This window comes from Trachypithecus francoisi, unplaced genomic scaffold (assembly GCF_009764315.1).
Source record: "Trachypithecus francoisi isolate TF-2019V2 unplaced genomic scaffold, Tfra_2.0 Lachesis_group4, whole genome shotgun sequence".
Classification (NCBI taxonomy): Eukaryota; Metazoa; Chordata; class Mammalia; order Primates; family Cercopithecidae; genus Trachypithecus; species Trachypithecus francoisi.
Window position 1 is genome coordinate 35,395,280 of NW_022681469.1, and position 26,504 is coordinate 35,421,783.

Genomic DNA, 26,504 nt, shown 5'->3' on the forward strand with positions numbered 1-26,504 from the left:
AGTGATTTGTGTCTTTTCTCTTTTTTCTTGATTAAGCTGGTTGGAAGCTTATCAATTTTATTGACTTTCATTTCTGTATTGATTTCCTATTTTCAGTTGCATTGATTTCTGCTATAATTCTTTTTTTTCTTTTCATCTGCTAACGTTGAGTTTAATTTGGTCTTCCTTTTCTAGTTTCGTAAGTTAGATGCTTAGGTTATTGATTTTAAATCCTTTTTCTTTTCTAGCACATTTCTGCTTTTGCTGCATTGTACTTATTTTCAGGAGTTATATTTTCATCTTAATTTAGTTTAGAATATTTTAAAATTTCTCTTGAGACTTCTTTGACTCATTAATTATTTAGAAGTATGTTTAGAAATATTTCCGAATTTTCCTGTCTGTTACTAATTTATGGTTCAATTCCATTATGGTCTGGGAGCATACTTTGTGTGATTTCTGTTCTTTTAAATTTGTTAAGGTGTGTTTTATGGCCCAAAATGTGGTCTTTTTTGGTGATTGTTCCATATGTGCTTGAGAAGAATGTGTGTTGTGCTGTCGTTAGATGCTGCATTCTATAAATGTCAACTAGATCCAGTTGATTGGTGCTGTGCAATTCAGTTCTATCCTTCCTGATTTTTTGCCCACTTGTCAATTACTGGTAGAGGGGTGTCAAAGTCTCTAAAATAGAGGATCTATCTATATTTGTCCTTGTAGTTATGTGGGCTTTTGCCTCATGTATTTTGACACTGTATTGTTAACTGCATACATATTACAGATTGTTATGTCTTTTTGTATAATTGACCCTTTATCATTATGTGGTGTCCCTTTTTATCTTTGATATGTGTGTGCATATATATATATATGTATGTATGTACGTGTGTGTATACATATTTACTCTGAAGCATACTTTGCCTGAAATTAATATAGCTGCTCCAACTTTCCTTCAGTTAGTGTTAGCAAGGTCTGTCTTTCTCTGTCCCTTTGCTTTTAACTAGTCTCTGTGTTTTTATATTTAAAATGGGTGTCTTCATTGAGTACACATGGATGCAAAGAAGACAACAGCAGACACCGAGGCCTACTTGAGGATGGGGGGGTAGGAGAAGGATGAAGATTTAAAAACTACCAGTGGGATACTATGCTGATTACCTGGGTTACAATCACCTGTACACCAAACCCCTGTGATGTGCAATTACCCATGTAACAAACCTGCACATGTACTCCCTGAACCTAAAATAAAAATTGGAAATGAATAAAATAGGTTTCTTGTAGACTATATAGAGTTGGGTTGTTATTTTTTAACCCATTCTGGCAGTCTTCTTTAAATTGGTGTATTTAGACCATTCACATAGGATTATTGACAGTTGGATTAATATCAACTGTAACTGTTTTTGTTGTCCTTAGTCTTTTTTCTTCTTCCATTCTTTAGTTTTAATTGAGCATTTTATGTGATTCCATTGTCTCTCTTTTTCTAACAGCAGTTATACTTATGTTTACAATTTTTTAAGTGGTTGCAACCCTGTAGTTTGCAATATGTATGTGCAACTAATCTCGGGTCTAGTTTCAAATTATACTCTAGTGCTTTGTGAATAGTAGAGGTACCTTAGAACACAATATTCCCATTTTCTTCCTCCCATCTCTCCCCACTGTCGTTAATTTTATTTATCTAAAAGGTGTAATCACTGAATACATTGTATCTATTGTTATTTTAATCAAACTATTATCTGTTAGATCAATTAAAAAGAAAAAAATTTATTTACCATTTATCCCTTCTCTAACAATATTTTTTCTGTATATATGTGTATTCAAGTTTCTGACCTCTATAATTTTCTTTCTCTAAAGAACTTTAAACATTTTTTGCTAGGCATATCGGTAACAAATTTCTTCAATTTTCTATCGAAAAATTATTTCTCTTTCATGTTTGAAGGATAATTGTGCTGGATACAGAATTTTAGGTTGTTGTATTTTTTTCTTTCAGCACTTTAAATATTTCACTTCACTCTTTCGCTCCACTCTCTCCTTGTTTGCATGATTTCTAAAGAGAAGTGCAATATAATTCTTAACTTTTTTCCTACACAGGAGAGAAAATTTCTCCAATAGGAATTTTTAGGTTTATTGAAGACACACAGAATGAATTCTTAATTTTTTAAGCCTTGTTTAATGCTACTAATTACTATCTTTTTCCTATTTTTGAGAAAGACCTAAGAAAGTTTGAGAAGCTTTTAACTTTATTTGGTTAAACACAAACCAAATTATCATAATCTCATATTAAGGGAGCTCAAAGTAATGCTCATAGTATGGTCAGTAACTATTGAATTTAACTATCAGAAATTCACTGTTAGAAAATCTGGAAATTAGGGGTTGGCTTCATGTGTACACCCACATACATATCTGTAGGAAGACTTATTTTAGTGCTACATTGTAGTTTGATTTTTATGTTGTATCTCTTTATTCCATAACTTTTACATCAACCTGTTCATTTACAAGAACAAGAATCTTCCATGGAGTGCTAGGAACAGTTTGGAGTAATCCAGAACATTATGTAATACACAGATGTGAAACTTTGGAAAAAGCTCTGATAGCAGTCAAGTGACTTATTTAAAAAATACTGTGTCTTATTCATTAAAAATACAGTGCTGATTATTAAAGACTTAGTCCTGCACTGTCCAGTATGGTACTTGGTAGCCACTAGCCACATGGGCTATTGAGCAGTTGAAATGTAATTAATTCAAATTGAGATGTTGAGTAAGTATGAAATACACATTGGATTTCTAAGACTTAGTACAAAAAAAAAAAGTAAACTATTTCGTTTAATATTGATTACATGTTGAAATGGTGGAATTTTAATATATTCAGTATATAAAATTTAAATTAATTTCACTTTTTGATTTACAATTTGGCTACAAAATAATTGAAATTGGTTATTAGTTTGCATTATATTTCCAACAGATACTGCAGACGTAGGCAGTTCACAGAGTAATAATGATGACAGTGCAAATCATCTATAAACCTTACCACCCAGAAATAACACTTATTAACATTTTTGTCCAAATCCTCCTAGGTTTTGTCTTACATGAATTATTGAATAACTACACATGTATGTACTTACTCTCAGCAAACACACATCCACAGGCACAGACATTAATGGTTTGGGTTTTTTTTGTTTGTTTTTTGAGACAGTCTCCAGACGACTAACACCAGTTATGTACAATGAAGTTCCCCAGGCTAGGAATGCAGTGGTATATTTCCGCTCACTGCAACCTCTGCCTCCCACGTACAAGCGATTCTCCTGCCTCAGCCTAAGTAGCTGGGATTATAGGCGCTCACCACCACCATAATTTTTTGTATTTTTAGTAGAGACAGGGTTTCAGATACGTTGGACAGGCTGGTCTCAAACTCTTTACTTTGTGATCCACCTGCCTCGGCCTCCTAAAGTGCTGGGATTACAGGTGTGAGCCACTGCGCCCGGCCGACATTAATGTTTTATGGACCTTGTTTCTTGTCACTAAGTATACCATTATCAGTGGACACGTTTATGGAATTAGGAATTTCCTAGAGATGGACAGTTGTTGGGTTGTTGTTTTCCTTTCTACCTTTTTACTCCCTAACATAATGTTGCAGGCCACACACACATGCTCTTCATCTGTCTTCACCAGACTTGATCTATTCTTTTATGACAGTTTCTAAGAAATATGTTTGCTCAGTTTTAAATTTATTTTTTGCCTTGCCAAATTGCATTTTTCAATAATCTGTACCTTTTATAATGACAGTCTAGAGTTTTCTTTGTAGTTGTTGAAAGTGTCCGGTCCCCAGGTAATGTTAAACAAATGTGTCGAGTTTTTTTTTTTTATTATTTAATTCCGTTAAGTGCTCTGAATTTTAAAATGCGATCTTTCTGAATGCTGTCCCTGCTTTTTGTAAGAGTCTTAGAGACATCTCACTTTGAAAATGAAAGTGGATGCCTGAGATGATGAATACAGCAGTAAATTTTACAATTAAGCTTTCTTGTCTCCCTTGTAAAGTGAGATACATTTCTTTTCAAGTAAAGCAAGTAAGGTTACATTAATATTTATTGTTAATAAGAACTTTCTTTCTAATTTATCTAGCTACCATGAAATGAAGTGTGTCAAACATAAGTTATTAGTGTTTTTGGTGTTTTGCCTTAATGCTTCGTCTTAAGATTCTTTTTTTCGCTTAAGAAATTACAGCATAATTTATGTATAATAAAATACATGGATCTTAAATATTAACTTTCATGAATTTTGACATGATACAGAGTATGACCATAGCCCCAAAGTAAGTTTAGAATATCTGTAATGCCTCAAAAAGTTCCCTTGAGACTCTAACCAGTTAGGTTCTTTTTAATTCCTGCCTCTCTCCCATCTTCATGCACCTTTTGCAATCACTTTCTGATTTCTCTCATGATGGCTTAGTTTTGTCTGTTTTGGCCTCTTCACTCAGTGTGTTTCTGAGATTCATCTCTGTTACTGCACACGTTTATTCTTTTTTTATTAGTCAACTGATAGTGTTGACCGTGAATATACCACAATTTGTCTGTTCTTCTATTAACGGATATTTGGGTTTCCTGTTTTTGACTATTAGGAATAAGTCTCCTATGTTCTTGTATACTTTTGTTTTTGTGTGTGTGTGTGTCACATATTTTTATTTCTTTTGAGCAAATAGCTCAGGAATTACATTGTCATTGGAAAGATGTACGTTTATTTTTATAAGAAACTTTCAGATAGTTTTCTAAGTGGTTGTGCAATCTTTGCACTTCCACCAGCTATGTATGAGACTTCCCATTGCTCCACATCTCCAGTATTTTATGTGGGCAGTCCTTTTGTTTTTGGTCATTTTAGTGGATGTGAAATGGCATCTCAGTGTGACTTTTGATTATATTTCCTTGATGACTAATGGTGTTCTTTCTCCCTTTCATGTGCTTATTGGCTATTTGTGTATCTTTGTTTTTTGGATAGCACTTCAGGTCTTTTGCCCATAGCTTTCGCGGGTTGTTTGCTCTTTATTAATGATTTGTAGGGATGTTTTATATATTCTGGACACAAGATTATTGTTAGAGATATGTACTTCAGATATTTTCTCCCAGTCTGTGGTTTGCCTAATTATCATTATTGTTGTTATTATTTGAGATGAAGTCTCACTTCTGTCACCCAGGCTGCAGTGCAGTGTCACAGTCTCAGCTCACTGCAACCTCCGCCTCCCAGGTTCAAGCGATTCTCTTGCTTCAGCCTCCCGAGTAGCTGGGATTACAGGTACATGCCACCACACTTGGCCGATTTTTCTATTTTGAGTAGAGATGAGAGTTTCACCCTGTTGGCCAGACTGGTCTTGAACTCCTGACCTCAAGTAATCCACCTGCCTTGGCCTCCTGAGGTACTAGGATTACAGGCAGCCACCATGCCTGGCCCTAATTAATTTTTAATGGTGTTTTTTGATGGGCTGGGTTTTTTAGTTTTGATGAGACTAATTTATCTTTTTTTTTTTTTTTCTAGCACATACATTTGTGGTCTGAGAAATCTTGGCCTATGCCAAGGGGTCACAGTCGGAGTTTTTTGCTTTTTCTAGGAGCTTTGTGGTTCTAACTTGAGGTTTATGATCCATCTCAAATTTTATGTGTTATGTAAAGTGCAAAAAAGGTCATATGAGGTGGTCATATGAATTTTTTCTTTACAGGTTCATTTTTTTCCTATGTAGTTAATTTGATACAGCACCATTTGGTAAAAAAGCCTTATCTTTTGTCATTGAATTGACTTGGAACCCTTTCTAATAATAATTGGCCTTATGTGTTTGGATCTATTTCTGGAGTCTGACCTGTTGCATTAATTTGTTTTTGCATCCTTATATAATATATTATTGATAAGATTGTATTTAGATTGATTTTTCACATTCATATGCATGAAGAATATTGGTCTAAACATTGGTCTGTAACATTAACAGATTTAATGCTGGCTTTGCAATACCTTTAAAAAATATTCTTCAGATCTCTAGGTAATATTTAACAGGGAACTTATGTTTGCTTTAAAACACTGATCTGTTTATCTTCTTTTCTTGTGACCAAAATTAACTGTTAGGGATTCTTACAGACTTAGTGTTGAATAAAAATTTTTTGTTTAGGGAAGGAATTGAAATCCCACCTCCCCCTCTAGAAGCCAGTGGGACATTTAATTTAAATGTTTTCTGCACTGAGACACATGGTTCACAGCATGGGGTCTGCAGTAAAGCAGATCTAAATTTATAACGCTGTTCTTTGAGTTTCTACCTTTGTGACAATAGGCAAGTTACTAAGTCTGTCTCAATTTTAATTTCCTCATATATGCACTTGGTTCCTTCTAGGATTGATATTAAATAAGAAAATACACGTATAAGTTCTTAGCACTCTGCTTGATACAAGTATCAGTTCTAGACAGTTGTTACTAATATTTTTATTTGGGATTCTAATGAGGAAAAAGGCATATTTCAAGAAATTTTTAAAAAATATAACCTAATGTAAATTAAAATAGAAATAGGTTTCAGAGGCATAAATTCTGTGTAAAATTACATGTGTTTCAATTTTTATCTTTGCATAGCTTTACAGTTTTCAAATTATATCCCTCCTTTTTTAAAAAAACAGATTATTAGCATCTAGAGTTTAAAAGTCCGTTCTGTATTTTCACAGCACAGTAATGATGGGCGTATGTAATATTTATTGGGTAATTTAATAGAACATTAAATTTATATACAGTTTGTGTACCACAACAATGTGTAAAAGATAGAACACCATTGTTTTTAAGACCATCTTGAAAACCACAAAGTTGTGAACAGCTAACAAAATGTACTGAAAATTATTTCGTGCTTCTGTGCTCTTCTGACTCACAGCCTTGTTGTACTTTGAGAATTAGTGGGAAAAGTACATTCTTTTTAAAAATGTATGTTGACTTTGGTATGCTGTTTTTCGCCTCAGAACTCTCACTACTTCCTTCTACTGGGGAAGCTTTGAGAATTGATAGGAAAAGTACATTCTTTTTAAAAAATGTGTGTTGACTTTGGTATCCTTTTTTTTGCCCCCAAACTCTCACTGCTTCCTTCTATCGGGGAAGCTGTTGTGGAAGCAAATTGTTACGGCATTTAAAACAGTATGAAGGGGATGCATTAACTGAGGTTTTTCACCATGTCATGTAAGTGCTTATGATTAGTTATGAAGTGCCAAGAAGAAAAGTGTCATCATTCTTCTAAAAATAATTTTAATACCGCAGATTAACAGTTTGTAATGTTCTGAAAAAATATTTAAGACAATTTTGATAGCACAGCAGTAATCAATAAGATTCTAAGAAAGGCACCCCTTTCAGTTCAATCTAGCAATTGAATATGCAAAACACTTGTAAAATACTGTGTTGGAGGCTAAAGGTAATAATAGTTCAGGAGCATGTAGCCCTTGTCTTTAGAGGGTGAACAGCGTTTTGGTGAAGCAGATCCCACATAGGAACTTACAGTCATTCAATAAGTACTTTATTGGATGTATAAATGAAATATTATGAGAATATAGAAAGGGAGAAATATTTGCCTGAGGAAATTGAAAAAACTTGATCGAGTGTGATCTTTGAACTACATATATGGAGTCTGAAAAGTTTTCAACATTGTGTTTCAGCAGAGTGAACATTATAAGCTGAGAAGTATGATATGTTTGGAGGTCTGCAGATTATTTGGCTGCTATCTCTGATGTATATTGGGTTCATAACAAGATAGTGTCAAAATATTGATTGCCCCAGACTAAGAAATAGCTTGAATTCTTGAAGAAGAGTTTGGACTTTCTTTTTATTAAATAGGAACCTGTTATGTTTTTGAATATGATCTGGGTACTAAAAGATAATTGGCAAACACTTAATGAAAGAATAAAATAGAGGCAGTATCTCCTCTTGGGAGCAGGGAGCCATTACCACTTCAGGCCAAAGCAAGGTATAAATTTCAGATCTCACTTACATACTTGCATATAATAGCATATACATATGATGAAAAAATGTGTCATTTCTCATTGAATTTCATTAAGATTTCAGAGATATGAGAATACACACAATCTTTAAGAAGTGTATTGTTAGCTAAGCTTCTTTTTGTACAAATAAAATGAACTGATTCTGGCTGGCTCAACCAAAAAGGAATTTTTTGGCTACCAGAGGATCCCATGGAATTCAAAACAGAATTGAACAAGGAAGTTTCAGGAACAGCAGGAAGCTGGGAAGCTCTGAGAAAAACAGCAGGAGTTACTGGAACTTCTCTGAACTCCAAGTCTCTCTGCTTCCTTACTAAACCCATCAGTCCTGGGTCCCAGTTGAGAATTCTAAATTCCTGGGAGAGGATCTTAATTTAATTGATTGAGCTTAGCACAAGTGCTTGTCCCTGGAGAGAGGCATTGAGTCTCTAACACTTGGAAGTATTGGGTTTGGGTAATGGGTGGTACTGGCAAGGTAGATTTGTCATATTTATACAAGCCAGCAAAAATCCCATTAAAATACACTGCATGATGATTAATTTGGTTTCTCACTGACCTAAACTTGCTTTAGATGCCATTGTTCAAAATGTTTACTCTACTGTACTGAAGTGCTTTTTTAGTTACAGCTACAATCTGAGATTTGCACATAATAAAGGTGTGAATCTTATCTTTCTTATTTTTGGAAGTCTGGGCTTTTTTTAGATTCTCTTTAATTGACCAACATACTGAAAATAAAAGAAATACTAGTCTTTTCATTACTAGCTTCTGTTGGTTAGTAATAGAGCCTTAAAATGATCTGGTTAGAAATGTCACAACTGATGCATCTGATAATATGAATATCATAATTAGCATTTAATAATGCATACAATGCCAATGCTTTAAGTACTTTCTGTGTATTAACCCTGTAATAAGGAACTTTATATGTATTAACTAAAGTTAGTCCCATTTTATAGATGGTAAAACAGAAATAGGGTAATTTAGTAATTGCTTAAAACCACATTGCTAATAAGTGGTGGAATCTGTCCCAGAGTCTGTGCTTTCAGTCGTAACACTGTTCTTCCCTGGAACATTCCTGATGCTTTGCCCTCACTTGTGTCCAGTTAGAATTCAGGGCTCCCTTCTTAGCCTTCCCAGAACACTTCTATTCTTGCTTTCATACTTATATCATACTTTGTTATAATTATTATTATTTTCGTTATGTTTTTTGAGACACAGTCTTCGTCTGTCACCCAGGCTGGAGTGCAGTGGCGATCTTGGCTCACTGCAACCTCTGCTTCCCAGGTTCAAGCGATTCTCTTGCCTCTGGGATTACAGCCGCCCACCACCAAGCCTTGCTAATTTTTGTATTTTTAATAGAGGTGCGGGGTTTCGCCATGTTGTCCTTGCTGGTGTAGAACTCCTGGCCTCAAGTGATCCACCTGCCTCAGCCTCCCAAAGTGCTAGGATTACAGGTGTGAGCCACCATGCCCAGCCTACAATTATTTTTCTAAACATATCTCCTTTTCTAGGTTATTAACATCTTGGAGACAGAGACCTTCTCTTAATCATCTAAGATGATTAAGGTAATAAATAATTGTTAATTGAATTAATGCTCTGTTCAGATTTAGTCTCTAGGTTAGCCAGACATTTTATGAGTAAATATGATTTTTTAAATTATTTTTATTAGGAACATTCCTTTGTGTAGTTATTCCAACTTTGACCTTCTCTTGACCTTATAAATTCCGTATCTTGTTCTAATAAGTTATTTGCGTAAGATTATCCCTAGGACTTCCCAGAGCATTATTGTCCAATAGAACTTTTTATGATGCTGTCCAATATGGTAGACATCTGATTATTGCACACTTGAAATGTAGCAGGTGTGACTGAGAGACTACATTTTTAACTTTTATTTGAATAGCCATTTGTGGCTAGTGGTGACCTTATTAAACAGTACAGCTCCAGAGAACAAAAGCAAGATGAGTCCAGAAGCTAACGGTACCCTCCCGCCTGCCCCTGCCCCCCAAGCCACCCAGCTTTGGAGCTTACCTAGAGAGGACAGTAACAGTGTAAAAGATCTGTGTGGACTCAAAGTGAAATCATTCCCAATTAATTTATACATTCTAAAAAATAGGGACCTTTAAGTTATTAATTCTCAATCTCAGCTGACTGCAACCTCTGTCTCCTGGGTTCAAGCATTTCTCCTGCCTCATCCTCCTGAGTAGCTGGGACTGGGACTACAGGCGTCCACCACCTCACCTGGCCAAATTTTGTATTTTTAGTAGAGACGGGGTTTCATCATGTTGGACAGGGTGGTCCTCAGGTGATCCACTCTCTTTGGCCTCCCAAAGTGCTGAAATTACAGATGTGAGCCACCACACCCAGCCTTAAGTCTCTTAAATTGTGAATACAATGTATATCTTAAAAACAAAACTTGAGAAACGTTCTTGGGTTCCTCAGTGGGTTTTGTTGTTGTTGTTTGTTTGTTTTTTGGTGGGGAAGGTATCTAGCTCTTGTGTATAATGTACGGGAGCGTCTCAAATGTTGTAGTCTAAGTTCTTAGGTTGTATGTTGAATTTAATCTGTTACTTGTTACAAAGTTCCTTACCTTTACTTCATGCCTTCAAAAGCTCATATTTAAATAAAATGTCTCGCAAATTAACCTACCTTTTGCATGTTTTTTGCCCACTTTGATTGTATATGTCAAAGTCAAACAAACTAAAAGTGCTTATTTCTATAAAATATATGTACATCCCTGTGACTGTCCTTCAGTGCTTATTAGATCATTGAATTGCTGAATATAGAATAACAAATATGGAAGACAAAAATTTTTAATTTGCTTATTTTTATTAATCACGTTTAAGAGTTTGAAAGTCTGCAAGTTTGTAAAAGAAATCAAAGACTTTGTCCTTCGATATAGACCGGCTATCTCCCTATTGTAGCCAAAGTTTGCTTTTTATTACTTTAAGTCCCTGTAGGCCCTGTAATATGTTATTCAGCAATATTTACGTTTAATTTTTTAGGGGGAAGCTAAAGAGCTACTCAAAATTCTTCCTAGGTTACCGTTTCTAGGTCAGAAAGGTGATTTTGTTGTTGTTATTGTTGTTTCAGACTTGCACCATAATGTGATTTGAGTAGGTCTTTTTTTACGTGTATTTTTTAAAATCAATTTTTAATTTTTGGAAAGCTAAAATATCCACATGGTTTAAAAATCCCACAGTGTGCAGGCGCCTGTAGTCCCAGCTACTGGGAGGCTGAGGCAGGAGAATGGCGTGAACCTGGGAGGCGGAGCTTGCAGTGAGCCAAGATTGAGCCAGTGCACTCCAGCCTGGGTGACAGAGCAAGACTCCATCTCAAAAAAAGAAAAAGAAAAATCCCACAGTGTGAAAAAAAAGTGATGTTTCTCATTTATCCAATCCTTCATTTGCCTAGTCATTTGTTCTCTGACAAAATACATGCCCACACACAGAACGTCTAAACAACTGTAGTTTTTGTCTCTTTTTCATAAGGTTCTGTGCATACATAGGCAAATGTAAGTTATTTATTCTTGTTTGTGGTATTGTGTATAGATGTTAGTATGTGCTACCCTTCCTTTTTACATCTTGCCTTTTATTCAGATACCAGTGTATCTTGTTCATCTTATCATTACTTGAAGAACAACTTAGTTTTTTTGGTTTGTTTGTTTTTGTTTTTTGCAGCTGTATGGTATCCTATTTATATAGCTAAACTGTGCTTTATTTAATAATTGGGTATTTTTCTTGATGACCAAAAAAAATTCCAGTAATTTTAGATAATTTTAAGATTCTGAAGATTTGAATTAATGATTTAAAATAATGATTTTGATAGAAGTCATTGTAAAGTATGTTACCCCTTTACCCTGATTTAGTTATATAGATCAAACAGGTAACTGAACTGATTTTAATTCTTATAAACTGGTTGTTGGGAAACGGGTTTTGGGGTAACCATATATTTTGTGCTAGGTGAATATAGAAATAAGTCAGGGCCCTATCTTCAAGGAGTTGACAGTCTGCTGAGAAGACCTAAGTGAACAGCTTATAATACAGTAACTGGTGTAGTGAAGGTTCCTAGGCACTGTGGGAACCCGTACTGAGGGAAAGGTGGGTTGGGAGGTTCTTGTCACAGGTGAGCAGTGGCTAGTGACTATCTGGGGGTAAAAAGAATTTACCAAGACAGTTGTGGGTACAGAAAGGCAGATTTCTTAGAGACAGTATGAAAATATGTTGCAAGGGTGCAACAGACAGGTCAGCAAGAGAGGAGCTGACTGTCAGGATACAAAGGCTTGCTGGAGATTTTATAGAATGGTGCTTGTGCTCTGTACTGAAGAGGGCTTTGTGCGATACTGATAACAAGGTTGCAGTGATCTAATTTCTATCAGCCAAGGGTCTGCTAATAGCTGAGCTCAGGAAGATCGTGAGTTATTTGCACAGAAGGACTGTGTGTCCTGGACCATGAAGAAAGGGCAGACTTACAGCTTATCTGCTTTCTCTTTTTGCTTTCCCTGGGTCATATTGCCAGCTTGACTCCACTCCCAAATTAGGACTTCATAGTTCCCATGGGCAACGTCATAGCTGAAGTTTGAACAGTGACCAAGTAAAAGGAGAGTCAGAGAGAGTACTTCACTTTTGGGAGCCTGGATTTTGACATAAAGGATCAGAATATGAGACAGGGTAATGACTTCTAAGACAGTCCCATGTGACTTCAGCATATGATGTGGTAGATGACAATGAGGCTGCACATTTCTTTTTATGATCAGAAACATTATTTCACCAATATGTTGCACTGATCAGACCACATGTAAAATATTGACTTCCTTTTAACAAGGGTGACCAAACTACTAAAGGGATTCACAAAAACTAGGTCAGATGAGGAGTGATCAAAATAAATTTTACCTTAAAAAGAGATGATGTGACAAGTAGAGTTTTAGTGGAACATTGCTGTGGAAGTGAAAATGTTGCTGCCACTACACAGAAATAAGTATGCTGTAACTGGAGGACGCGGTATATACCTTCAAGGTTTTTGCCTTATTGTAGCTACAGTACCTAGCATTATGCCTGCCACATAACAAATGCTGAACAGATGCTTGAATGATAGAAAAAAAATTCACAACCTATGGGTGGCAATTGCCAGGAAAACAGGTTTAGGTGAAGTGTTTAAAATTTTCTAATAGTCAGATGTTCTTACTGCTAAAACAATAAGACAGTTTTTCCCTCGAGTTGTGAGTACCCCATTACAGCAAGCGTAAGCAAATGTTATGTAATCATCTGTTAAAAATGGGACTGGGCATGGTGGTATGCCTGTAATCCCAGCACTTTGGGAGATCAATGCAGGAGGATCACTTGAGGCTAGGAGCTGGAGACCAGCCTGGACCACGTAGTGAGACCCTATCTCTTAAAAAATAATAATAGTAATGTTATATGAAGGATTCTTAAAACATTGAATATAGAAGACTCTCCTCCTTCCACATACACTCATTGTCATTACCCACCTATCTTAGTGTTTTTGTGTTTTTTTGAAGTTGCTTGGCTTTAGTTTTCTTAAGTGGATAAGATCACTATATGTTCAAAAGTTCTTTCATTAAGTGTGGTTTGGCAAAATGAATATATTGGCTTAGTTGTTTGCTTTCTTCATGTACAAAATTCTGTTGTTCTGATTGATGCATCGTTTTCTTACCCCAAGCAAGGCTAATCCAGGTTTTGTGGCCTGAAGCTTATAATTTGGAGGGGCTCTCCTTAAGAAAAATAATCCAAAATTAAGTATAAAAGTGAATGTTTATTTGGTGTGAGAAAAGATCACAACAAATAAAAAATGCCATAAACTTCACAAAATTTAGACAAATAGCTTATTGTTATTATAACTTACTGTGTTTACTATTAATTAACAGCCCAATATATTATACCTCTTTGGTACCTTTTTTTCTACCTATTGTGGCCATATATTCATTCATCACTTCTTTACATGACAGTTTTATATTTTCTATAGGAAGAATATTTTCCTCTTGAACAAGGCTTGACAGAGTACCAACCATGGACCAAATTCAGCCTGCTTGTTTTTATAAATAAAGTTTTTTGTAGCACAGGCATCTCCATATTATCTATAGCTGCGTTTGTGTGCAACAGTGGATGAGTTGAAAGAGATCATATGGTCCACAAAGCCTAAAATATTAAATATCTGGCTTTTTACAGAAAAAGACCCCTGCTCTAACATATTTGCTCAAAATTTATTTCCTACTGATAGTTGTGAAGCTGAAAAAAAAGTTTTGAAACCAGTTACTAGTAATGTGATAGCACACCTGTAATTTCCTTCACTTTACATAAAACGTGTTTCTTGCCTGGGGAGAACTTTATATCTCCTTTGTTTGGACCACTGCCCCTGACCCCAGAAGTGTCCATGTAGTTGGATCATAGTATGTCACACCCAGCAGGAGCTGGGCAACACTCATGCAAATCTTTGGGTTAAAGGTTGAGTCTGGATGCATTATGTGGTCCAAGAGGGACGGGGCATTACTGCTAGGAGCTGGGCAGATACAGAGATAGTGCATCCTTGATGGAAGTACCACGATCATCTTCAGGGATAGCTAAACAGGAGCCCCTAGGCATGAGGCTGCAGTTGATGCTGGTCCTGTGTCCCAAAGGAGAGTAATCCAAGCCCTGTAAGGGACTCTACCAAGTAAAATATCCTGAAACTTAAACTTAATTAGCTTTATCGTAAGTTCACCTCTTTTCCCCAGGACAAACAACTTAATGTCTGTTTGGAGATTCTCCCTTCATAAACATCCTTTTTTTCTCATGCACCAGCAGTCCTTTACTTTCTACAACCACTAACACAAGCTCTCCCTCCCTGCCGTTTTCCCTGCCCCAAAATTAAGGTAAAAAACAAACCAAAAGGGAACGTTAGAGGAATACAACTATATGAAGGATATATCATTCCTGGAGGACCATTTAGCTGGCATAGGGCAAAAATATGACAAATTAGGAATTGGAATGAATCACTGATTATATAGTGTATGTTGAGTATAGAATTAGCAGCTGATTGGGAAATGCATCCAAAGCTGTATAATATGTGACCTCTGGCAAATAAATTGAGCTCATCTGTAAAATGACGGGATTAAATTATATGCTTGATAAAATATATGGTGAAATGGTATTAAGTGCTATTTGGCTCTAGTGTTCAGGAACACCCAATCCCACCAGCAACTGCAGTAACTGCTTTTCACTCTGTCATCCCAAACTGTTCCCACAGAAGAGTAGTAGCAAAGTTAAAAAACAAAAATCTCTCTTTCTCTCCCCCTTCCTTCCTGCCTCCCTCTTGTCTCTCTCCCTCTCTCTCTTTCCCTCTTTCTCTCTCCATCCTGCAGTCGCACTCTCCCTCCCTTCCTGTATTCTTTCTCAATTTTTTCCCCTTATTATCAGGACTTGGGACTCCACTAGTAATGCTAAACTTTGGGCCGAGCGCAGTGGCTCACGCCTGTAATCCCAGCACTTTGGGAGGGTGAGGCAAGAGGATTGCCTGAGGTCAGGAGTTCAAGACCAGCCTGGCCAGCATGCTGAAACCCCATCTCTACAAAAATTAGCTGGGCATGATGGTGGGTTTCTGTAATCCCAGCTACATGGGCGGCTGAGGTTGGAAAATCTCTTGAACCTGGGAGGCGGAGGTTATAGTGAGCCAAGATCGTGCCATTGCACTCCTCCACCCTAGGTGACAGCGTGAGCCTCCATCTAAAAAAAATTAAAATTAAAATTAAAAAAAAAAACTTAATTGGTGAGCTGGGACTCCTAGGGTAACTCCTTTCCAGCTTCATTCCCTGAAAATCCAGAACCAAATATCAAGTTTTACCATAATCCATCTGAATTTGCAAGAAACAGAAGGAAAAGGAGGCAGAAGAAAAGAGAGAGGAAAGACTCCTTTTAAGTAGATCCACTTAAGTTACAGAGTAGGGCAGAAGAGAATAAGCCACGCCCATGAGCTACCCTTTAACACAGTGTCCTCACCCGTTTGCAAATATAACCCAGTCTATAATGAGATTGGTATTCCTCTCACCTTTATCTATATATGATTATCCTTCCAGTAGTAGAAGGTTAAGGAGAATACATTAAGACTTGCCATTTTTAGTTTTAACATCTAATTTGGATTGTTTACTGGTAATGCTAGAGGTCTGTGCCACATAATAATTTGCAGTTTTCTGGATGTATGAATGTAAATCATAGGCAGTATATAAGATTGGTGTGTGGTTGTGAATGACCTAAGCCTGCTGTCTAGCACACATCTTTCCATATGGCTTTTGTATATTCAGTTATTTTTTAAATGTTTCCAAACAGGAATGTGCACTGATAATGAAGGGATGTCTAAAACTTTTATGATTTGTAACCACAAATTTGTCCTAACTATACAGGTAGAAATGGAATGGAGGAAGACGTAGAGCCATTTCTTATAGGTCATATGTCTTTTAGTATATTAAAACAATCCCCTACATCTGTTATCTGTTGTTGCAAACAAACCACCTAATGACTTTGTGACTTAATAGCAGTATCAACATATTTCTCATTCTGTAGATTGAGTGATTGGTCTGCTGGTGACTAATGTCACCAGAATGTAGGGACTGGGCTCAGAAAGGACAGTTGAAGTGGGCTAGGGCCTTGCACTCCATGTGGTCTTTGATTCCAGGTTTTCGGGCAGCTCTTCCAAAAGGGCAAGGCTATAAGGTACAAGTATTCCCGCTTCTCCTTCCATTTACCAATGTCTTTTTGGTCAAAACAAGTCACATAGATAAATCCAGCATAAGTGGAGGAAGAGAATATATAAGAACTTGAATCAAGGGCCATTACAAGAATGATGTGCTACTGTTCCAAATCTCCAGTCAAGGTTTCCAAACCGTATATGTCTGTTTATGTCTTTAAATCACACAATTGAGCTGTGTTTTGTATTACTTTAACATTAAATCTGTGTCTTCATTCCATGACACTCTTGTCTTTCTTATTCCCTACTCCACACAGTTCACCAAACTATCCTATGGTAGGATGTTTTTTGATGAGTCTGCTTAGAATGCCATTTCCTCCATACTTGCCCCCCACCAACCCTTTGTTCACTTAACTCACCCTTTTTCATTCTTCAGGTAAGCCTTCCTACACTAGTTAGATTTTAATTTTTCTTGCATACTGATTTTTCCTAGTAGCATTTTAATAGTTACTAATGCCAGTCTTCCCATTAACTAGGTGTTTTATGAGGACCCTAATTCATTTTTGTATTTGCTTTCATTTTCATTCCTGTCCTTACCCCCAGTTATCCCAGTCGTTTGAACATAGTAGGTTCTTCATAAACATTTGGTGAACAAATATGTCTGGCTTAGAACATTTTTTGAAAAGCTGCTAAGATCTAAAAGACTCTTTGTGTTTGGTCCCTGAGATAGCAGCTCTTTTTATCTGGCTCCATTTTTCTTCACTGTTGAGATTCTGTTGGTTACTTTTTGCTTTTGTGGTTTTCCTCCTTCATTCTTCCAGCTTTGCTTTTTTAAAAAATTATTTCTTGTGGAGTCTTTTGTCATTGCCGTATTCTTTATAAATTCTGTACTGTTTTTGTTTGTTTTCTCTTTTCTTTTCTGGTTATTTCTCATTGTAGAAATTACCAGGTGATAAGATCCCTTCCCTCTAAAGTGAATTTTTGTGTTTTCTTCTCCTGGATAGTTCTTACTGATACCACTCAGTTGTTGTTCCCTGCCAGATACATTGTTTTTCTTTTTTAAATTTATTATTTCAGTATTGGGTATTTGAGGTGGGCATATAACAGGTGTTGCTACTTTAATTATTTAGAGCATTGCTTCGTGAGATCACTGCATAATAAACTATAAGAATTCAACCAAATTCTTTGCATTTCTTTACTTTTATACTACTTTTTATAGTGTATAGATTAAAATTTTACAGTCATCTCCTAGGATCCGTGGGGGATTGGTTCTAGGACCACCTACGGATACCAAAGTTCGCACATACTGAGGTCCTTCAGAACCCACCTATGTGAGAAGTCTGCCCTCCTGTTTTGTGTGTGTCTCATCCTGCTAATAACCATATTTTTCAATCGACGTTTGGTTGTGGATGCAGAACCCTGCGATATGGAGTCCTGACTATTTAGTGAAAAAGATCTGCATGTAAGTGGACCCACACGGTTCAAACCTGTGTTGTTCAAGGGCCAACTGTATATTCAGAGTAATAATAGGTCATTTCATGTAAATATATCATCAGAGCACCTAGGAATGTGTTTAAATCTTAGCTTTTATATAATGAGAAAACTTAGAATGGATTTTCCAATGTTAGTTTTCAGACATTTGAGGCCAAATACACATTAGGATACATGCGTACATATTAAAGTTGGAGTATTTGACTGCTAATCTGGGTCAACATGATCATAGAAAAGACTTTATTTTATTAAGTCATATGATTTCCCCCCCACATTTAGTGTATGTTGAATATTTATTGAAAAAATATTTTTGGCCAGACCCAGTGGCTCACATCTGTAATCCCAACACTTCAGGAGGCCAAGGTAGGAGGATCACTTGAGGTGAGGAGTTCGAGACCAGCCTGCACAACATAGTTAGACCGCATCTCTACAAAAAAATTAGAAAATTAGCCAGTCATGGTGGTGTGTGCTGGTAGTCCCAGCTACTCAGAAGGCTGGGTGAGGTAGGAGGATCACTTGAACCTAGGGGCTTGATGCTGTGGTGAGCGATTTCACTCACCAGTGCACTCCTGCATGGGTGACAGAGCAAGACTTTGTCTCAAAAAGAAAAAATATTTTTAAATATTTTCTGTAACAACATTGTATATTTATTAGATTATTAAAATAATTGTAGACAGTTATTCAGTGTTAAGTCATCTTAGTATTTGTTGTAGGCAGTTGATGGCTAAAATCAAGGATCCCTGTGACTCCTAGTATTTTCTAGTCTTTTTCTTGTCTAGCTGATTCTGTAGTCAAAGAAATACCTATTTTCCTGATCTAAAATTCTTATTCTGACCTGTTACATAATGTGGTTGTTCTGAAAATGTGAAAGGAATTTAAACAGTAGAAATGCTGAATGTTTGTGGTTTAAGTCTTACTCAGGGTAGAACTTTCAAGAAAGTTGGTATACATACAGAAGGAATAGGAGGAAGTGGGAGTTTTCTTCGTTTTGGGCCATTGCAGCAGTGGCTAACATATATAGAGGTAGTAATGGCTCTGGGGAGAGGACCACCTTCTCAGGATTGCTGTGGTTGTGAAAGAGAGCTAAGAGTCATACATTTTAATGAATCATTTGTGCTTGTTAAAGTTAGAAATAATTTCATACTTGCAGATACAATACAAAGAACTTCTATATATCCTTCATCCAGATTTGCCAAATGTTTATTACATATACCCTGTTTTTTTTCTATGTATGTATACATGCATGTTATTTTTTTTCTGAATAACATGAGAATAAGTTGCAGACATAATGCCTCTTTATAATATTTCAGGCTTATATATCCTAAAATCAGAGTCATTCTCTTATTGCTGTAGTATTATTATCAAAATCAGAACATGTAGTTTTTAACAAATACTTGTTCACTTGGGGACAAAGTATAGGTGGAGTGGAAGCATAAGTTTGCAGAACTAATTTAAGTGCTATGGGAATTGCAGTCTTTTTAGTGGTTAAGAAGTCAATACAGAAAATTATTCTGATTTAGAATAAGACCAGTGGAATAACAGAGTAACACAAGGTACACAAACAAGTACTTCAGAAATGTGCCCCCCCCAAAAAAGTCATTTCAACCTAAGGAATCAGAGAAATACTTCAAGTAGACTGTTGCAGAGTCAACCTCAAAAGAGGTAGAAGTGCCAGGCAGAAGGACAGTGGGAGGGAATTCACTTCCTAGAATACATCCCCCATATTCTTCCTGCCCTTGATCATCAAAGTTCTAAGAATGAATATGTTATTACAGTTATTCAGTACTGAAATATCAGGAATACACAAGAGACGACAGATTCTGTTTCTACCAAAGTTGATACAGTACTTTTTTTCCTTTTAATTAGCAGATTTTAACCTTAACATTATTAGGGTAATAAGAAATATATTTTCCTTCCTAAGCACTTGTTCTTAGGTTGTTTTTCATTAATATCTTCTTAATTACAAAAGACAAGAAGGAATGGAATTGATTCGTTGTAATTACCTAAAGGAATGGAAGGAATGTCTTTAAAAACTTAATTAAGTCACTGTCAATCTAGAGTGTGGGGATTATTATTTTTATATTGTCTAGCATTAATATACTGTATTAAATGTATGCTAGTTATTCTCATATTCACTGTAATTATTCTGAATTAGAAAAGGCTTTACAAGGTACTGTGGTATGTCATTTTCAGACTGAAGGTAAGAATTAATGAAATAGACACTTAGACTGATAATAAGAGTGTAGCAAATATTTGAAAATCCAGTTGCTGAAAATTGCTTTCGAATAGTTGTTTTTTTTTTAGTTTTAATGTTTATATTGCAATATCCTGTCTGTGAAAAATTATAGCATTGTTAGTCTTTATTTCCTAAGCAGGTGTTTTAACAATTTAAGTTTATCTAAAAGTTTAAATGTTTTTTAGTTTGAGTTTTTTTTTGTTTGTTTTGTTTTGTTTTTTAAAGTTCACATAGATAGCCACATGGTGTTTTACAACATGAATATTTATAACATCATGAATATTTAGTCCTTTGGCTAGCAAGGGGATTTTCATAATGGAATTTCAGACCCTATTGAATAACTTTTTTTTTTTTTTTTTTTTGGTGAGCTGTTACCTCTTGATTTCTGGTAAAAAGTAGGGAGATTTTTAGATCTTCATTTTGGTACATCTAATTTCCTAATTGCTTTCCTTTTTAGAAATGAATGTCTTTTGATAGTACCATACTAAAAAAGACTTTATATGAATTCTCCTTAGAACTAACAAATTTGCTTGTTTGATTTTTGAATTATTCAGCCTGGTATTTGAGACCTTTAGATGGTGTATGCAAGACCCATTTTTCTGAAGTTTTCGGTACTGGCAACAGGATGCCTATGACGCTGTCATCCTGAGATTGTACACTTGCAAACACAAGGGTGTTTTGAGCAGGCCAAAAAATGTCCCACATTCTTCAGTCTTCTCTTTGAAACCCAGTGTCCCAGTATACACATTTTTTGTTTTTAAGTTATTGTAATTTTTAATGACTCTTGTAGAAATATTTCTGTTCCTTTGTGTCCTGCTCAGTACTGTGTGTGAAGTTCAAGGTTGAGTTTGGTCTGTAATGTTAAAAACATAACATTGAACATTGTTATCTGAGCAAGTCTTTATGGACTTTTGATCCTCACAGTATACTGATCTTACATTTCTGCCTTTAGTATCCAGTTATAAAAGGTTTGTGCATATAATTGTTCTTTGGAATTCCTCTTACCGAAAGAGGGCGGCACCCCCCAGGCATAGTGAAGTAAACCTAAAACAGCGTATCTCCAAATCTTAATGTAGTCTATTTTTTATTACAGAGCCCAATTCCATTGAACTAAGATACCATAATTACTTAATCAGCTCCTATTTTAGGTTATTTCAGTTCTTCCTCTTGAAAAAAATATGTATTTATATGAAATACTTTATTTTTATATTTACATTAAAATGCGAAGTATATTCTAAATGATTTTCTTAATTTTTAGTTTAGAAGTGAAATTACTGGATCAGAAAACATAATTACAGCTTTCAGAGGATTTGTAAGTGCTTTATCAGTATATATATGTATCACTTTCATAGAAACTGAAGGTTGAATAGTTACATTCTAGTTATAAAATAAACTTGGGATAAAATTAGTTTATACCTTTTCATGATACAGTCTTGAGACGGAAGGTGACAACATAGTGTACTGGAAAATCCTAATTCCCCGAAGTGTCCATTGCATGTAACCAGTTAGCTTCCCTCTTACACATCTGAAAGGGTTCTATTTAGGGACTATCCTTGGTAAAATTGAGACAGTAGTCTTTCAGATCTTTTTCATATCCTCAGTATAGCATTAAAACTATGTGGCCCCTTGTGCAAATCACTTAAAATCTTAAACTCACTTTAGAAAGGAGATATTATAATGTGCCTTCCAGGGTGGTAATACTGCTTTCACGTTTGACTCAGTCCTTATCTAGATAAGTGCTTAACTGCTTTATAGAAGTTAGCCATTACTAATACTACTATTTCATTGCTTAAATGTTCACTTTATTGGGAAACAGTATAATAGTGGGGAGTAAGAATGCTAGGTTTGAAGTCGCAAATTGCCTGGATTTGGAATTTCAGCTCTGCCGTTTACCTGTGTGGTATTGGGCAAATTACACTCTTCAGTGTCGGGTTTCTGAAGTATAAAATGAGGTTATCATAGTAATAAAAATTAAATAAGACAGTATTTAAAAGTGATTTAACACATTTTAAGCATCAGTAAATGTTTTCAGTGATTATTGTTATGTGATTGTTATATTAGTTCTTTATTACTACATAAGAAATCACTTCAAAAACTAGTGGCTTAAAATAACAATACATGTTTATTATCTCCTTGTTTCTGTGAATCAGGAATTTAGGAGCCGCTTAGCTGGGTGGCTGCAGTCAAGCTGTCAGCAGGGGATGTGATCATCTACATACTATTTTGAACCTAATGGTTATAAATTTTATATTTTGCAGACTATGTCTTCAGCAGTGGTGCAGTTATATGCAGCAGATCGGAACTGTATGTGGTCAAAGAAGTGCAGTGGTGTTGCTTGTCTTGTTAAGGACAATCCACAGAGATCTTATTTTTTAAGAATATTTGACATTAAGGTGAGCTTTGATTTGCTTTCACTTTAAACTAGGTGATTAGGTTTTCTATATCAATTACAATTCAGTTTAGATTTGATTATCCTATATGTGATATTTAAATTTGTACATAAACTAATATTAGAAGAGTGAAACTTGGTTTTAGATATTGACATATGAAAATCATGACCAATTGGGAATATGTCTGAAGCCAGAATGTGAATAGTTTCCTATTTTATCTTTCTACTGCTACCATGCATTAAGCCTTTTTTTTTTTTTTTTTTATGCCTATTGGTTCTTGGGTTTTCTCTACACTCTGTATTTTTTTAATGATACTCTTTTATTCTATCTTGTTCATTATAGAATAGCATACATAGTCTATTCAGGGAACAACAAAATAATATTTTAGCTCAGTATGTACTATTATTTAGCCTAGGTTTAAAACATTTCAATGTCTATAAAAATCTGTTTGCTACTCATTTTTCCTTATGTTGTTTCTCATGATAGAATATATTCAGATTTTCGTAGCTTTATGTCCCTCACTCCCAATCATAAATCACATTGCTATAGATTGGATACCCTTTGTTAGATATTCATTTCTTACAGTTGTCATAAAAACATCATTTTGCTAAGATGAAATCTCCATTATTTTTTTAAAACCCTTTCTGTAAGTAAGACTCCATGATTAATATTTATATGTGACAGTAAGTGCAATGAGATTTTAATTACAAAAAACTAAAACTGCCTCTAAACTATTGGGCTCTAATACAACCTGATAGATAACAGTCAAGAGATTTTTACACCCCTGGTCTCAGCTTTATTTGTAAAATCGGATAACCATCTTGGTCTGTTATGAAGTATTTCACTGAGTTTAAATGAGATCTCAGTTATGGTATTTGGTAAATTAGTGCATCTTTTGTTGTTGTTGTTGTTGTTGTTGTTGTTGTTGTTGTTGTTTTGAGACAGGGTCTTGCTCTTGCTCTGTCACCAGCCTGGAGTGCACAGCTTACTGCAACCTTGATCTCCTTGGCTCAAGCAATCTTCCCACCTCAGCCTCCTGAGTAGCTGTGACTACAGGCACAAGCCACCACACCTGGCTAATTTTTGTATTTTTTTGTAGAGATGGGTTCTGCTGTTTTGCCCAGGCTGGTTTCAAACTCCTGGACTCAAGTGATCCTCCTGCCTCAGGCTCCCAAAGTGCTGGTATTACTGGCCTGAGCCACCAGTGCCGGGCTAAATTAGTGCTTCTTAAAGTCTACTTCCAAGACAGCTGAGAGATATGACATGCTTCTGTCACTAGCAATGGCTTACTAGTAGTCACTAGCAGTGGCTTACTATGGCAGTGATTCTCGGGGGTGGGGAACACATGCATAGTTTGAAAGAAACCCCCAAGTGCTTTGACATATTTCTCATAACCGTTGTGAAGCACTATTTAGAAATGGCATACACATACTACTCCACTAAGAAGAAAGGAATTCCATTGCAGTGGTTATCGTGTGTGAACAGTGTATTGTACATATTTTTAAATTGTGGTCTGGGTACAACCTTGCATTTCTGAATAGAGCAATGACTATGTTTCTCTAACCACTTATTTCCAATTGCTGAACATTCATGATTCTTCACCTTTGGTATTAAGATTAAACATATTTTTTATACTATGACAATAGATACAGCAGTCATCATGGCATTCTTATCCATAGTTTAACCTTGATACATTTTAATTATCAGTCTCTTTCTGCATCATGATTAATACTACTTATACCAGTATGTAATTAGAAAGGTACTCTGCAAAAGTTAAGAATTTGAAGATGGTTAATGAGCAGTACAAGGAAGGTATATTTGACCCTCCCACATCTATAAAATTGAGGAAAAGAACATAAAGTATTCCTGCAGTGTTTGATAGTACAAACTATCTAAATATTGCTGGTAGAACTGTGCTTTGATAATCAATTCATGTACAAAAGTGTCCTATTCCTTCTATGTAACATTGATGACCTAGTAATTATTCTGGTTATGTATTTGACCAAGTAACTGAATTTGGAAATGGTTGGCTAGGGAGATTATATCTTAGCTGAATTAAACTGACTTGATATGTAGGTTTTATGAAAGACACGTTATCCAGTGTTTACAGTTTTAAGAAATTACTGATTAGATTATGTGACACTATTTGTATATTATAAATATGTTGCATGTGTGCATGTAAAAGTTATTTTTAGTATAAACAGTTATCTTAATATGAGTCATCTGCTTTTTATTCCTAGAGATTATGTTTTGGTAGTTCTTATTTTAATTTTTGACTTTTTTCTAGGATGGGAAACTATTGTGGGAACAAGAGCTATACAATAACTTTGTATATAATAGTCCTAGAGGATATTTTCATACCTTTGCTGGAGATGTAAGTCATATTTTTCTGTATTACCATCTTTTTTCATTGCTTGCCTTTTCTAATCCAAATTATTTATAGAGCCTTATTGAAAGATCAAATTCAATTTACTATTTTATTTTTTTGTTGAAGATGAAATAATGTCTTATCTGCTAGTAAAATTAACCTTTCATTCTTTAGAAATATACTTCTTTTGCTCATTGTTTTTATGATATAAAGCTGTTACATAAAGCATAATTCTGTTGTTTCCCCTTTGTGATGAAAATATTTCAGACTTGTCAAGTTGCTCTTAATTTTGCCAATGAAGAAGAAGCAAAAAAATTCCGAAAAGCAGTGACAGACCTGTTGGGCCGCCGACAAAGGAAATCTGGTAACTCTTTTTTTAATTACTTAAATTGGACCAGCAAACTATTATGCTCATGGGACAAGTGTGGGCCACTTCCTGTTTTTGTAAATAAAGGTTTACTGAAACTTAGCTATATTCATTGGTTTACATGTTGTGTTTGGCTACTTTTTTGCCATAACACAGTTCAATAGTGATGACAGTGATTATGTGGTCCTCAAAGCCTAAACTATTACCTGAAATATTTACTATTTACAAAAAAATTTGGTGGTCTTTACCTTAAAATAAATAACATTTTTCTTGAGAACTGTTTTTTTTTAGATTTACTGAAGGACCCATTTCAATAACCTTTTTTGTTGATAAAATGTCATATGTATTGACTTTTAATTTTGCATTTGTGATAGCATTGTTTGTCAAGTTTTAAAAGTATTTTATACTTTGTAAACAAAGACTTTAGAAGCAAGTAAGCTTAGAAGCAAATAAGCAGAGTTGCTAACAAGATCTATAAACATTGCCTTGTCTCTCTATTTTGCTCCTAATACTATATACTATAAAACCCGTAAGGAACCTGTTTAGTGTGTGAGACAACTCTAACACATATAAAACAATTATAGAACAATGCAGGATAGTATAAAGCTTTAAATTAATTGGTATAGAACTGTTGTTCGACAACAGAGTACCAGGCCTTTCTCTTGTAAAGTGGAGAAGGGTGACTAGGAAAGGGGAACCTTTCCAAAATCATCTTAAGCAGATCAGTTTCAGGAGAAAGAATATGTGCTTTCATCCAGTCCTATGGTTCCAAAAACTGTGTGCTGATGACTCTCAAAGTTTTGTCTTCAGTACCGACACATCTTCCCTGACCTTCAGACTCTGTCTACTCAAGTTCAGTGACAGAATAGCCTTTAGACTTAACACATCTGAGCAGAATATTTGATCCATGTCCTGTGTCCTGAACCCTAGCCCCACTCAGACCTGTTCCTATTCTTCTCCTAATCTTCCTTGTTTCAGTAAAAGGCATTTGTTCCATTTTATCCCTCAGGTTCACCATGGTCCCT

At 35.4% G+C, this 26,504-nt stretch overlaps 1 protein-coding gene across 1 annotated transcript in view; it reads left to right on the top strand.

Annotated features, from left to right (window-relative positions):
• Positions 1-26,504, top strand: part of WASL (WASP like actin nucleation promoting factor) — a 67,236-nt gene that overhangs the window by 18,747 nt on the left and 21,985 nt on the right. Inside the window, exons 2-4 of the mRNA XM_033195052.1 lie at positions 22,613-22,747; positions 25,032-25,118; positions 25,380-25,476. Of these exons, the coding sequence (XP_033050943.1) occupies positions 22,613-22,747; positions 25,032-25,118; positions 25,380-25,476 (319 nt within the window). The remainder of the gene's footprint in view (positions 1-22,612; positions 22,748-25,031; positions 25,119-25,379; positions 25,477-26,504) is intronic.